This window comes from Morone saxatilis, unplaced genomic scaffold (assembly GCF_004916995.1).
Source record: "Morone saxatilis isolate NCDOM2014 unplaced genomic scaffold, NCSU_SB_2.0 Contig5, whole genome shotgun sequence".
Lineage (NCBI taxonomy): Eukaryota > Metazoa > Chordata > Actinopteri > Moronidae > Morone > Morone saxatilis.
Window position 1 is genome coordinate 11,615,430 of NW_023340095.1, and position 15,495 is coordinate 11,630,924.

The following is a 15,495-nucleotide window of genomic DNA, read 5'->3' on the forward strand; positions in this document are numbered from 1 at the left end:
TAATTCTCTTTCCCCTCTTCCCCTTCCCCCACCTCTTTCATGGTCAAACTTGGGTGTCAAGCAACCACGGATGGATCTAAATTCCATTAGTGTTGTCAATTTGGCGGCACAGTCTCATTAATGATTGGACTAGCGATCCAGGAGAGCGACAGATAGTGTGTGTGTGTGTGTGTGTGTGTGTGTGAGAGAGAGACAGAGAGAGAGGGTGCGAAGTGTGCTTGACTATTGCGTGTGTGAGTGTTTTTTGCTGATGACATGAAGGGCCAAATGCCTAGCCAAGTTCATTAATGAGTTGCTTCTTATTTCAGGGTCAGCCACAGTCCACCACACACATGCACACTTACACAGTAATGCTGTGTGGGCACTCACTTCACTGACCCCTGGACAGTATAAACACATTGGCTCAGCTGGCCCCCTTGAGACTACATCTGACCAGACTTCCATTGTAGTGATTTATCCCCTCTGCTCCTACACACCTCCCACTATTGACCGGCCGGAGAACTTTCCCTCCATCTGTCCGTCCCTCCGTGTTATAGTCAGGATGACATTCATTCATGTTGCTGAGATGGAGAGTCATATCTCCTCCTCCACCTCATCCTATACTTCACCACTGTCACCACAGACCATGTTAATCTGATGAATTTGAAATAAGGCAGACCATTTCATTTAACATGACCTTACAAATTTCTTTGTGACATTATATCATTATATTGATGTTTTTACTTGTTCAAAAATAATGATAATCACAGCTTGAAGAAGGTGGTAATTATTTTTCTGGACTGTCAGTCTAATAATGGTAGAGATGCCTTTTTCTTTTTTCCATATCCAGTTTTCATTATAAGCCCGTCAGTCATATTGTCATATTTCCACTGGGGTCTCAGACTTGTACTTATTAGCATTTATTAATGCCCCCACTCTCCATTACAGTTACTGGAGCCTGTGTGCCACCAACTGTTCGAGCTTTACCGGAGCTCTGAAGACCGTCTGCGCCGCTTCACCCTGCAGTTCTTGCCTGAGCTGGTGTGGGTATATCTGCGCGTCACGGCCAGCAGGGATCGCCAGAGCAATGGCTGCATCGAGGCCCTCCTCCTGGGCATCTATAACCTGGTAGGTGTTGGTCCTCGTGGGTATAGCGGGTTGTGAAGGGGTAAAGGCAATGCTAGCTGTGAGATATAGATATATATATATATATATATATATATTTGTGTGCCATTTTGCATCTTTAGTATCATTCCTTAGAGAGATGCAAAATAGCTACCTCAAAAAGGCTGCAGAAGAGGAGCTGTGACGTAAAACAGAGGCAAGGATTAGAGTGCAGATGTGTGCCAGGGTGACTCAAGAAACAGTGGCTGGAAACATCAACTAGGCAAAGTATCCTTTAGAGAATCCCTACAGCTTGAGGGATGTTGCCCTGTCACTGACCCTGACATTATTATCATCATCACCATCATCATGGTCATAAATGGCCAGCAGGGATGGGAAATTCCTGCAGTTTAACTTAACTCTTCAAACCCATGATGTGATAATTGGCGCTGTAGTTGACAAAGAAAGGCCTTGTTTTGTCCCCAACTCTTAACTCTCCCTACAATTCATTCTACTTATAAGTGATTTATAGCCTCAGTATCATACTTTTAGAACAAAAGTTAGTGTGTTACTGGTCAACATGGATGAATATAGGTAGATAAAAACAGTGTAAAGATCGCTATGAATGGCTCTTTGTTTCACACTGTTAATGGGTAAAAAAAAAACGTTGATAGTTATAAATAGTTGGTTTTCTTTTAGATATAATACAGATGGTACGTTAGTGAGGCTGTAAGTCTGTTGACATTAAAGATCTGCAGGGAAAACCCCAGTTAATGGATAGACCCTGGATGGATTGCATCACCAGGAAACACCCTTGGGGAAATGGACTAAGAGCTAGAGACATCAATAGAAAGAGCTCCATGTCAGCCCTGCACGGCTAAAGGTATATCCATGCATAATTTAATCCTCTCGCTGTACCACTACATACACACGCACACGTACTGTACATGCTCATAGACCTCACGCCTATGGTCCCTGACGACTGAGCTCTGATTAACAGCTTATGCTCTCAGCAGTCCCATCAGATATTCAGAGATGTACTGCTAGCCAGTAAAGGGCAGGACGAGGCCTGAACCAACAGTACACTCGGGCAGAATGAGAGATAAAAGGGATAAAAGCCTTTTTGGTGCCACATTCCAAAATTTAGATTATGGATGCTTGGATGATTGTCTGTTGTTTTGTTTTGCATTGGTTGACTTGCAGGAGCTCCACACAACCAGAAAATCTGACCACTTTGATCTGCACATGTGGGGGAACATTCAATTGCAAAGCACATTCATCCATATTTAATGATTTGACAAAAGTTCTTCCACACCCGCCGTAAAGTATACCGATAACACCGAGGAATGCTATGCACTTGCCGAAAACACATCTCCCAATCCATTAACAATGCCTGCTATGCTCACATGTAGTAAAAACAATTGCTTTGATAACTCTTACACACCACTTGAATCCTCCTCAGCTGCACGTAATTGGTTTATAAAGTAAAGTAAGAATAACAAGTGCTTTCTGCCGAATGAAAATAGGCTCAGCTCTACGTCGGTGTGCGAGTACTTCATTATCATTTCGACTGCGATTGTGACTGGTGCAGATAATCAGGCATTACTTTTAAAGATGGCATCATTTTCAGGGACGCATTAATCTGTGTGTTATGTATCACAGTGTGAAATTGGAATTGAGTGGTGAGGTTGCTGGCAGTGACATTTAATCTGTCAGAGTCAATAACATGTACCAGTAGAATGGTCTTATACCAGCTCAACAGCGTTAGAGGGACAGTTGTTAACCGTACGCTGCTAAATGCTTTCCCCCAGTCAGCAGAGAAAAGGCTCAACTGGGTTAAGTTCTGCAGGTAAAAGTATGATTTCTAATCAGTTTAATGACACAGCTTTTTCTGTCTCTTCTTTGGTTTTGCAGGAGATCGTGGACAAAGACGGCAACAGCAAGCTCCTGTCCTTCACAATCCCCTCTCTGTCCAAACCATCAGTATATCATGAGGTGGGGCTCCTGTCTGTTCTATTAATCAATGTTTTTAAGGCTTTTTCACCACACCCTCATTCTCGTTGTACCTATCTACCTATCCCTCTTTTTTTAATCTCTTTTACTGCTTCTGTCTCCTCCTCTCTGTCTTTGCCTCTTAGAGTTATTTAAGTGGCTATTTGGAAGATGACACCTCCTCAGTGTCCATTTTCATTAATGTCACCTCCAGGGCTTATCCATCTGTATGTGTTAGGGTCGCCGCATGCTTCTGAAGTCAGAACTGGGGGCTTTTCACACAGTTACTTCTGTCACTATGTCACTGTGAATGTCTGCAAGGAAAGATTTTCTGATGTATTGCGCCCTTCTCTATGAAGGTCGGCTTTTCACTGCGCCTTCAAGTGTTGCCATTTTGATTTGAGCATACTAACACCTTAATTCCCTCTCTGCAAGAGCCACCTTTCTTATTCTGTGTTTTCTACAAGTCAAAATTTTAACTACCCAGTAATAAATCCTAACAATTTGCACCTTTCTGTTGGTGTTTTGATGAGGTGGCTCTTAACTTTGGTTTTCAATCCTTTTACTTACTTCTTGACTCATTTTCTCTGTCTTGTTGTGTTTGTGCAACCTCTCAACTTCTGACCTGCTAAAACAGAGCACAGTATTGACTATTGTGTTGAGCTGGAATTCATTAGAAAGGTGTTTAACAGGACATGCTGACCTAGGACCATTTAAGGAGGGCAGAAAAAAAGCTGTTGGCCAGTTCTTTTAGACTTTATATCTGCTACCAAAAGCAGAGCGCAAGCATGTGCCGTATATTTTCATACAATATGATGGCCCTCAGTGGGTGCTAGTATGTGTGTGTCAGTGAGTGTTGATGAGACTACAGTGTGTGGCGTGTGCTGAGGGCGATTTATCGCTGTAATTACAAGCTTGAGAGGCTCTTTCCTTCATGCTGTGCGAATGAAGAAAGCATGGAGGCGGGGTGGAGGGGGGTGGGTGTGTGAGTGTGAATGTGTGCGTGTGAATGTGTGCGTGAATCACAACAAGCTTCGTAGGCTAAAGTACCGCTCCGCACATCACATGGCCTTATCCCCAGGCCTCCAGCATTAGCATACACTCCAGTCTCTCTTTTTGAATTAATCTGTCCTCTCCTCCGCATCTGCTCAGAATCGCCTAAGATACTTAGGACAGAATATCAATTCAATTTAGGGGTGACTTTTGCTCTGCACACCATCATGATGAAGTGGCCTTGTGATATATTCTCACTTACGTATATTTTAATTCCACTCAGTCGTTGGTTCTCTTTTCCAGTCATCACCTGTGCCACTTAATCTATGTCTATTTGACTCATGAAATAAAGAGATGTAAGATTAATTTGCTTATTGTTAAGAAAATGTCTGTCTGTTCTGGATTGACTCTCCTTCAGAGAGACATACATACCTTTCTTACAGTGAGTGGGTCGCTTACATACAGTGGGTGGGATGTCTGCAGGTTTCCCCAGGAAATTCTTTAGCAGAGGAAGTAAGCCGCTGAGATCTTGACAGATCTCGTTCCACGATCGGTTTATCATTTTCTCATTAAAGGTATGTCATTTAATGTGTGAAATAACACCTTGACTTAGAGTTAACTGAGAGTTTGGCAGAGGTCCAGTCGAAATATCATTCCGCTCTAATAAAATATGACCACTAATCACAGCAGTTTTCCATCTGAGCACAGCAAATGCCCCAGTTTGTCAATCAACAATTTGAAGGACACTGCAGCCTGTTCGCAACATCCTCACTGCCAGTTTACTCGCATGTAGCAAAAGCCAACATGGGGGGGTGTGTTTAATTGACCGTTTTTCTTTTGTGTGTGCAGCCTTCTAGCCTGGGATCTATGGCATTGACAGAGGGGGCTCTTTGTCAACATGATCTGATCAGAGTGGTGTACAGTGGCCTCCATCCTCAGAGAGAGACCTTCACAGCTCAGAACAGGTACAGCCTTGACTCCACCAGCTGTCGCCAAGGAGGGAATAATTCGAGACGCGGCAATCACAAAAGAGATTAAATTGCAGCAGTTTAGAGACATTGTGCTAAGGGTCTAGCTTACTGAATGAGTTATCAGAGGGGTGAAACATTTTTGTCGCTTTTTTTTTATTCAGTGAAATGGCAGCGCTGGAGGCTGTTCAGCTTCAGTAAACACAGGTGGCATCACCCTATGGATGTCACGCTCTCTTATTCATTTATTTATTTACTTTTTTTTTTATGACAAAACAATTTCTTCTACCTCCCATCTCGTCTTTCACCGTAAGATGAAAAAGACCTTTTAGGATGATCAGAGCGTAACCCCTCGTCTCTCATTCAGCCTCCTCTGGACAGACTCAGCAGGCCTGAAAGCTTTTTTGGCTCTCACATTTTCTCTGCTGCTGTGGATGAATGATAATTTTAGCATAGTAATGAAGCGTGCTGGAATCCTGCCAGAAAATGGTCCTCCACCGCACCGAAATGAGCAGAGTTGCACTTTGTGTGTGTCTTTGTCTGCAGTGACACATGCACAGAGACGGACACACATCTGAGGTATCAGAACTGATAATTTAAGGGCATGCAGAGATAACACTGGTCAACCTACGTGTTGTCCTGAGCAGCGTGGGCTATGATGAACACAGCATCATAAATACACTCAATGGATTTCAGCAGGGCCAAGCCTCGTAGCTTATCTGGAAATCCATTTGCGTGGCCGGGCCTGAGATAGTGTTTATGAGGAGAAAGCCCAAAGCTCCTGAGAGGTGCCAGCTCACTCTGACTGATGATATACAGCAAGGCCATTTACCTCCCCCTGCGCACAGAGTCAATTATGGCCTTTACACCCGAGGTCCTCCTCCTGGTTGTCCTCCATCAACACACACTCCAAAACACAAATGCAGCAAATAGGGATGCACAATATTGAGATTTTTACTGATATTAAAAAAAAAAAAGGAATCATTTCAAAAGGATAGTTCTTCTTTCATTTAAATACCACTGTTTATCCTTTCATCGTAATCAGACTGTAACTGTAATGTGCAAATGGAACATTAAAATAAAATTCACTGTTCTCAAGCATCTGCAATCTGTCAAAGAGATGATTTACTTAAATTACTTCAACTCAAATGTAATATGTTCTTTTGCCTTTAAACACTTGTTTCAATTCAGTTTTTCTGCTGCAAGTGGATTATTGATGGCTCTATACAATCTGTTGACTGTTACACTGCTGTGTTAAGTGCAAATTAGATATGGGCCAGTAATTCACATCACATTTAAACAGATATGGCCTCTCATGGATTTAAAAAAGGCACATTGTTGCACTTGTACTGTTGTCACAAAGAAGGGTGTTATGGGTAACCTGCGCATCTAACATGTTAATTTATCTCCGTAATAAAGACAAAAACAAACATAATCTTACTACATTAAAATATAACAGAAACTAAACTAAACCAATAAACTAAATGTAAACTACAGTGTCATGCATTCTGCATTTGACCTGACTCTACACCACTGACATGGTTTGTATTGAAAGTTTAAAGGTGTTTACTTCAGAATATTAAGCTGTGCATCAACACATGATACATTAGCTAATAGCGAACAAAGCTAGCAGACTATTTTACATTTCACTGTTAAGAAATTGCTTGAGCAAATCTGCATAATTGTCTACAGTAAAAGTGTCACAGAAAAATAGACGAAGTGAGATTTAGCTGAAATCAGATTAAAACTGATATTTATTAAATGTTTTTATATTATATCATTCTTGGTGTTTTGACTGAGTTAATTTGGCCCTAATAAGACTGTGTATTACAGTGCTTGACTGTTTTGTGGTTGCAGGTTTGAAGTGCTGTGTTTCCTTATGCTCTGCTACAACTCTGCTGTGGTCTACATGCCCCTGTCGTCCTATCAGTCAGTCTGCAGGATGAGCTCACGGTGAGGAAAACATGTGTAAAGCATGTGTGTCGTCAGTTCTGTCTTTTCTGTATCCAATTAGTGATCTCCCTCTCCTCTTCTACCTCCATTTCTTGCACTAAATCACCTCTTCTGCCCTGTAGCCATACGCTGACCCTGATACTGACTGTCCTCGTTGCAGGAGGATTTGATAAGTACAATTTCATTAGGGCTCAGTTGTCAGTGATTGGCCAAATGAAAGCATCACTGATGGGTACCTATCTGAGTCCGTCTGTCTTGGAAACACTTAGATGCCCCGGAGTTAGGACAAAGGATCAATGTGGAATTCACAGTATGAAGCTCTGTAGTGGAGCCGCCGCCCAGTGATGGTTCCACCACATTGTGCAGACGATTCAGGATATTAAGACTTCCCTACTGTGAGTGAGCAGACAGACCAACGCCCGAAGCAAAGTCAGTCTAGACAGATGGCAAACTGTTACTGTGAAGATTTCAGAGCATGAGAGCAATGCTCACTGTGTAGACCCCAAACAACCCGTCCTCTAACCTTGCCTGACCTCTACAGGTGTAAAATCATTAAAGTTTCTTCTCTCTTTACTCACCGTTTGATGTGTTTCCTCTTTGTGTAGTTTACTTAGTAAGCGACTGAAGTTCCCTTGTAGTTGTTCTCATTTGATCTATGCTACTTCCTGCAGCAGTTAGAGGGAACTTCTCATTTAAAAATCTTGCTGTTCCTTCCTAAACCACCTCTCTTTGTTGTTGCATGATGCAGTATGACATAAGTCACCGTACTTATGGGACTGTGTATGCGTGTTTTCCCTCCTCAGGTTGTGTGTATGTGGCTTCCCCCGGCAGCAGCAGAAGCTTTGGAGGGAACCTTGCAACCGTGTGCTGCTGGATCCCGAGTTCATGGTGCAGATGCTGACTGCTGTTTATCACGCCATGTATGTATCTTTAAAGTAGTTTGTGGCCACCTGGCAAATATAAGTTTATAATATAATATATAATATTCACACTGGTTTTTATCTCTATCAATCTCTATCAGGGAAATATATGTCTCTTTAGCTGCTAAATGCTAAACTGTGTTCACCAGCTAGTTGCTAACTGTGTCTGCCTGTTTTTTAAAGCTGAGCAGGTAGTGTAAAGGGGTTTTTTAGAGCTTTTTCTCAGAAAACAGCTGCCTGCTGCGGCCAAAAATAAAGCTATTAGAATGAACCAAGCAGTAGAGGTGCTAAACAATGTGCTGAAACTCTCTATAAAGCTGAGTGGAGCTGCAGATTCTGGTGATGATTTGACTGTAAAGCATTGTCATTTTATACATTGTTATAAAACACGGTTCATATGTGTACTGGAAAATCTGGAAATTTAGAGACTTTTTTTCCAATTGATTAAAGGTCCAGTGTGTAACATTTAGGAGGATCTGTTGGCAAAAATGGAATATAATGTATGTTTTGCAGTAGTGATGATAATCACCCGTGAATTATAGGAAGTGGTTGGTGTTTCGTACCCTTAGAATGGAGCCGTGCGTCGCCTTTCCGTGAGTCAACGACCATGTTGAACTGCCTTGTTTCTACAGTAGCACAGAACGGACAAACCAAACACTGGCTGTAGATAAGGACTGATAACGTATAAGAAATACTGTAGTCAGTCATATTTACATCTGACAGCCTATTAATGATCAAATTTAGATTTGTTGTTGTGGTTGATAAATACATTCACTGGAAAAGTCCTGGAAAGGGACTTCCTAAGAAAAGAGTACAAAACCTGATTACTGATAATAGCAGCTTTAAGTGGCTTTTTATCCAGGCTACTTCATATCACCACTCTTTATTGGAAGATCATTGAGGAAATTAAGTAATAGATATGAGATAATTGGGAGGAAGATTATCTCATGCTTGTTCCTCACCTTAACTGATATCACTACTGATATCATGTACAAAGTTCTTTTTATGAGCGACATAACTCAGTGTTTCTCATTTTTGTTGTGGTGCCTCTGCGGGACATCGCTAATGAGGGCAGTCTCTCTTCTAGTTTGCTGTGAGCTACTGCAGAAAATCTCAGAACGGCATATGCTCACACTCCACCAAGGACAGAAGCTCCCCACTGTACAGACTGATTACATCGGCAGTGCATTGTGGGAGCAGGTGATTTCATCCCCTACGAGGACAGTCGTTGCAAAGCTGATTACGTCTCCTCGATGATAGTTCCTCCTCAGAGATGGATCCCCTGATATGGTAGTGACTGAAAAATCACCGCTGTTGTGGATGGTGTGGCGAGGAGAGAACGAGTAAGCATTCTACCTCATCACCCCACGAGGGTGCACAGCAGCAAGTCAGGAGATTGGAGCACTCGGTGCCGTTGGGGAAAAAACCCAGACTGTTAGTCATCCCTACCATAGGTCACGTCTATACCAGCCTGAGCTCTCACATTCACCCTTGGCCCGAGCGAGCGCACGTGAAGGGCAGATAAACATGAATACACAGCTCGACGCATGCAGAGAGACCTTGGCACTCGCTGAGGGCACTCTGGGATTTAGGTTAATATGTCTGCTAATGCTACAGCACTGTAATACCACATGAAGAGAGAGAGAGAGCGAGAGAGGGGTGGAGCAAATAGACACATGCCTGTCTTTGTCTCAAATTTATTCTGGACTGATTTTCCAGCCTTCAAAACATCAGAGTCTGTTTTTACCTGCCCATTCAATCCATTCTTTTCATCTCAAGTCTAACGGGAACCCCACAAATTTATCCCTGGCTGTTGTTGCATGTGTGCAACCGGATCAAAGAGAGTTCAGCTGTGCACTTCTTCTTCTTCTTCTTCTTCATCTTCTTTGTTTTTTAATGTATTTATGTATTGCTGCTGTTCCTTTAATCCCTCTTGATTGAATTCGGGGGTTGTGGCATTACCTTATGCAGAGATAAAGGCAGTCCCTCATCTTTAGTAAAGGGCCAGGTGATTAACCCAAAACATTTTCCTATACCAGCACTTACATCCCTCCTGTTTGTGTGTGCAGTGGTTGCTCATCTTCTCCAGGTGCTTTGGAAGCAGTCCCATAAATCACTACACCAGTGGTCTCCCAGTGTTCACTTCAGCCCTGTCTCACTTTTGTTCTACGTCTAACTCATTAATGAAGCAGCATGCAAAATTTGAGCTTTTAAGACTTAATCTTACAAAGCAGACTTCTCAGAGAGCTCCAATAGTACTTATGTATTATGTAAGCTAGTATTTTAGCTTTTGTATCAGTGTTTGAAATTTTTGTGACATTATTTTGTGGTCATATTACCTAGCTCTATTCTTATCACTGTTCACCACTGTTATTTATAACTTCACAATTCTAGTTTAATCTGGCTGTACAGTTGTGGACAAACTGGTAATCCTTATTGATTTGCAGTATTTTATAATAATCTAGTCGTGATTGGTGGGGGTGATGACTTATTGTATGCCCATAATGTTAATAGTTTCATTATTACCAGATATGAAGGACGTGACAAGGTTTTTTGTAATGCATTTTTAAACCGTGGTATTTTTGTGATTTCACACATTCCCAAATGTATGTGTTTACTTTTTTTGTAGTTTCAAGAAAAAAAGGTAAATCACAGGTCAATCAGACAATAGTGTGATAGAGAGGTATAATCACTCTGTATTTCTCCTCCCCTCCCTCGCTGTAGCTGCAGGCATTACTAAATAACTAATAATAGTTCAGGAGGATGTGACTCAGACATCAAGGCATCTTGTCAGACACTCCTATTTACTCAAATAGGTCCACAACATGACTTTGTTAAATGCTGGTGTGCATGCATTTCTGTTTTGTGTTGTGATGTGTAGATACAATGGAGAGTGGGAGATGGGGCGGGAAGCTCTGGAGGACATTCTGTACAGAGCCCAGCTGGAGCTTTACTCCCAGCCTCTCCTGGTAAGACCAACGGCACTGTGTGCAAGGCGTAAATCATATCAGTTCAACTGAAGTCAAATAAAAAAACACTATTCAAATAATGCTCTTGATATGCCACGATTCACAGAAATCACCACAAGCATAGATGATTGCCAAATCTGGCTTATAATCCTGTTTTTTAATCATTTAACTGCTTATTGATCTGCATCTGTGTATGTGTCATCTCCAGCTGGGAAACGCTATGAAGAACTCTCTGCCAGATAGCGCTCCCGATGAGCCACGGGGGCGCAAGGTGCTCCAGGTGGAGGTGACACCCACAATTAGCCGCATCTCCATCTCAGCCATCACCACTGCTTCCATACGACGCCACCGCTGGAAGAGAGGGGGTAAGACTGCAGTCGGAAGACAGGAAACAGGAAAACATGCCATCAAGGCTTCAGCACACAGAAAAGTGAATCAGGCCTCGGTACAGGAGAGATCTCAGTAGATCCATTACAATACTGTTTGTTGTTTTGTTTTTTTTAAATCATCCTTGTTATTAACTTAGCACCCTAGCGTAGGTTGGACAAGGGGCCGTCTTCACATATGATTTAAACTTATGAACTTTCTTTTTCGATCAGTGAAAAGCCACAAGAAGGAACTCTTTGGTGAGAGAATAACTTTTCTGGTGTTTGTTCTTAGCAGCGAGAAGGAAATCCGTTTCTGTGTAAACCAGTCACACCATTAGCATCATCCAAATGGTGTTTCCTGTCAGTTATTGTATGTAACTTTGGTCATATAGTGTCTGTGTTGCAGTGCTTGTGCCACTCGCTGCTCCTTATCGCTCTTTTTTTTTTTTTTGCTCGTCTTGTCATTTAGTGTAAGTGTGTGGCGTGCTTTGTGTCACCAGTCAGATTTAAGGTTTGTAAGAAAAACTCACGACAAAATGGTGCCCATAGATTCTGCTGACTCCATTTTACCCAGGAGATGGGCGATTAATGGGGTAGTTCATTTTTAAAATATTGCATTTCCTTTTTGTTCAATATTTTGTAATCTACGAATGACTGAACAGACAGCTGTTAGGCCCGCTGTGCCCATGATGGATGAGGCCCGGATCGATTGGTGCTTGTCGCCACTAAAGAAACACGTTTCCCCGTCTGTGTTGTTGACTCCCAGATTGTTTTGACTACTCAACTGATGCAGAGTTGAGCCTCATCGTCAATCCTCCTAGCCTCGCCCAGCACCACCAACACCACCACACTCCCTGGGACCCCACAGCCAATGAGGAGAGAGGAGGGCGGCCTCACAGCCACCACAGCAGCAGCAGCAGCAGCATCATTCCCCCCATCACATTTGAGGGTAGGGGACAGGGGCGGACACTCAGAGCAGAGAGGGTCTCAGGAGGAGGTGCCTCTTCGATCTGTACCTTCCCAACCCTCCTCCTTCTCCTCCTCCTCCTCCTACCCGTCCTCAGCTTGAGGGGGTTAACTCTGCCGTTCCCATTTTGGCTGCCTCTTCACTTCCCCAGAGTATACTAACTCATCCAATCTATAAGACCCTCAGCCAACAAACCCCTCTACTACCAGACCACTGCTATTTTTCGTTTCATACAAGAGTGGAAGAGTCGCCTATTCTGGGTTTGAAGGAAGTGCGGCTAGTGGCCATTTTGCATGGGCCATGTCATCATGTCATATCCTCTCTTTTTTTTCCTCATCATGCCTCCAACGTACTTTAGACTGCCGCCCTTGTCACTCACTGAGCATGTTCAGTGCCCAGCCTGCAGCTTGACCTTTTACTCTGGGCTTTCTCAATGTCTGATAATTGGTTTCATTTTTTCTGTAGTTTTAACAGGAAACAGACATCAGTTTTAACAAAACTGGCACAGAGTACCCGACATCTTGTTTCTCTACTGCCCCTCGCAGTGTTTGACAGCTCCACAAGTTTAGGGTCACTCAGGCCAGCAGCACCCATCTGCTGCCGCCATTCTGCAGGAAGAAGCCTTCCATTTTGTTTTTTCAGTCCAGCAGCTTTATTGTATGCTAATGTTGTGTTCTGCCATGTTGCGTTTCTTTTCCTGAGCTCAGTGAGTGGGAACGAGCCCTTCATCATGCATGCGCACGCTACGGCAAGCTTCTGCTAAAACATGAAACCCTGGAACACTTAACATTTCAAATGACAAGGCCAAGTGAGCAGACTGAATGTTGTCAAGGTTAACAAATCCAACACTTTAAACAGCAAAGGCTATTCTACTGCCAGGACCTATCATACGGCCCATTTTGTCTTGTTGAATGTGTGTCCATTTCCATGTGTGGTTGCTACCATACTGTCAATGGTTGCTACATGTTTTGAAATCTTGAAACATCACTCAGAGCTTTTGACTTGACTGAACAGTCAGTGTTTGTGCCATCCCGTCTTCTTCCCATGATCGTTCATTAAACTCGGTGCAGCTGTGGCGAAAGAAATCCTTAAAGTTGCTAATTATTTACGAGATTGATCGCTCAAGGTTTCTGTGCAATTACTGGACATTCTGTCCTTGTATTTTGGAGCTGCATTGCAGTGATATTGGAAATGACCATACTGGTGGTTTTTGCATTTTTAAGCCGGTTAACTACAAATTGCATTTACTTTCGACACAAGCGTTTTCCACAGTACACCACACATTTTTGATTTCCCTCATTTTTCTTAAATAAACGTAACGCAAACCGTGCTTGAGCTAGCTACTCTTTCATAGCTTATTTCATAGCTTTACTTTTTTGTTCTGCCATTACGAAAAGAGACAGTTTTAGCAACTCTCACTGTTGCTGTGTTTTAAGGATGCTTGCATCTTTGGTTAATCCGGCTTACATCACTGCCAGATCCAAGTAGCACTTCCTCCCTTGGTTTTTTATTATAAAAACTCACATTATCCTTTCACATGGACCTTTATATGTTCATATGTTCAAAGTTTAATTTCTTAGAAACACACCTTACATGTGCAATAATTTTTCACAGTCAGCTCTAAACATTTTGCATGTCAGAGCGTCCTTGAATGCATCATCAAGGAAGAGTTTTTTTTAAATGGTCTACAGCTGAAATGGCGTACTGAAAGGACTGGAAACTGATATATTAGAAAGCACATACATGTATTGCACAAACGAACGTAAGCAAATTGTACTCAAAAGGCTGAAACATGTAAGAACACTGGTACGATCCGTTAATTGCATCCATGTTAAGAGTTTTAGCTCGTCATTTGGGATTGGGTTGGCTGCAATGGCTTGCAGACTTGCCCACTTAGACTTGAGGGCTATCAGCTCTAACTGGAGTGCTATTGATCTGATGAGGTGTATGGACTCGCCTCAGTGCTCTACACAGATTGGCGGGCTCGTCTAGGCCAGCCAGCCAACTATGTGACCGGTGGGCCGGCGCTGCGGGAGAAACGAGGGATGGGGCAGGAGAGCATGTGTCTTCTCCTCATGTTATGTGCATGTCAGTCCAGACCTTTTGTCTTCTCTGTTTCTCCATTTCTTTTCTGGTGCTGCCTGTGGTTCCCTGTCGTCCAATTTTGCTTGTCCCAACGATGCATGACAGAGACAGACGGCTGATCCTCTCTCTTTAACAGGCTTTACCCTGCATATTGTATGTCAATAACATGCTTTTTTCAAACTTAATTTATCATATTTTTCCCTTTCAGCTGTCCAACAAAGAGGTCATAGATGGAATATTAAATGTTTCATTGTTTAGTTTTATTCATGTCATTGTTGTGCCTGTTAGAATTCTATCAATTTACTCACCAGGTATTAATTGTTAACATTCAGTTATATTCTTGATTTATTATATTCTGAGTATGACTTATTTTGCAATACAAGCTCATCAGGCAGGTTATTGAACTCGCACTTTTCCTAAACAAACCAGCTAGTCAGATTTTAGTCGATCTGAATTACATCAGATGATCAAAGCTCAAGGTCATTGTGTACAGTATTGAATTGTCCCTCTGTTTGGTGTTTAATGAGTGAGCTAATGAAGCAGCATGATCTATTGAGTGCGAGTGTTACTGCTGGCCTGTTTGAAGGCTACTAATTTAGGCTGCTAATTTATTCTGCACAACACTCGTAACATTTAAAATCGTATTGCTCGGATTTATCAGAGTTTGTAGCAGGTCTGTTTACATCACTGTCAACAACCAATCAGATTCATAATTTTGGTACTTTACTATGAATAGTCATTGGCCTATTAGTATTTTGGAAGTTGTTTACAGCCGCTGCATGTTAAAATTTTCTCCAACAGACTTACAGCATTAGGGTTAAAAGTTTTGTTCACAGTCAGATTTTACATTAACAGATCCTCAGTCAATGTCTGACCTTGCTCACTTTTCTGTTTGTCTATTATGCTTCTTTCTGTGTATGTTCGTGCATGTTTATGTTCAGACGCTGATGGTATGAGCGGCGGGGAAGATTCCTTCAACATCAACGACCCTGACGAGGGTTTCTCTTCCGGGGCGTCTAACAGCAGCCAGCCCAGCGGCACCAAGGCAGGCGGCGGCGTGGGGCCGAGGGGCGGCAGCCTTAACAGCAGCAGCAGCAGCATCAAGAAAGCCATCACGGCCCGGCTGTCTCGGGACAAGGAGAGAGACCGGGAGAAGGAGCGAGAGAAGGAACGGGAGAGAGAGCGAGAGAGGGAGAG

At 42.7% G+C, this 15,495-nt stretch overlaps 1 protein-coding gene across 1 annotated transcript in view; it reads left to right on the forward strand.

Annotated features, from left to right (window-relative positions):
• Nucleotides 1-15,493, forward strand: part of zgc:158316 (uncharacterized protein LOC790929 homolog) — a gene marked incomplete at its 3' end in the record, with an annotated part of 38,278 nt that extends 22,785 nt beyond the window's left edge. Inside the window, exons 5-13 of the mRNA XM_035676959.1 lie at nucleotides 928-1,107; nucleotides 2,998-3,078; nucleotides 4,918-5,033; nucleotides 6,894-6,989; nucleotides 7,793-7,909; nucleotides 10,791-10,878; nucleotides 11,087-11,243; nucleotides 12,013-12,195; nucleotides 15,240-15,493. Of these exons, the coding sequence (XP_035532852.1) occupies nucleotides 928-1,107; nucleotides 2,998-3,078; nucleotides 4,918-5,033; nucleotides 6,894-6,989; nucleotides 7,793-7,909; nucleotides 10,791-10,878; nucleotides 11,087-11,243; nucleotides 12,013-12,195; nucleotides 15,240-15,493 (1,272 nt within the window). The remainder of the gene's footprint in view (nucleotides 1-927; nucleotides 1,108-2,997; nucleotides 3,079-4,917; nucleotides 5,034-6,893; nucleotides 6,990-7,792; nucleotides 7,910-10,790; nucleotides 10,879-11,086; nucleotides 11,244-12,012; nucleotides 12,196-15,239) is intronic.
• Between the last annotated feature and the right edge of the window lie 2 nt (nucleotides 15,494-15,495).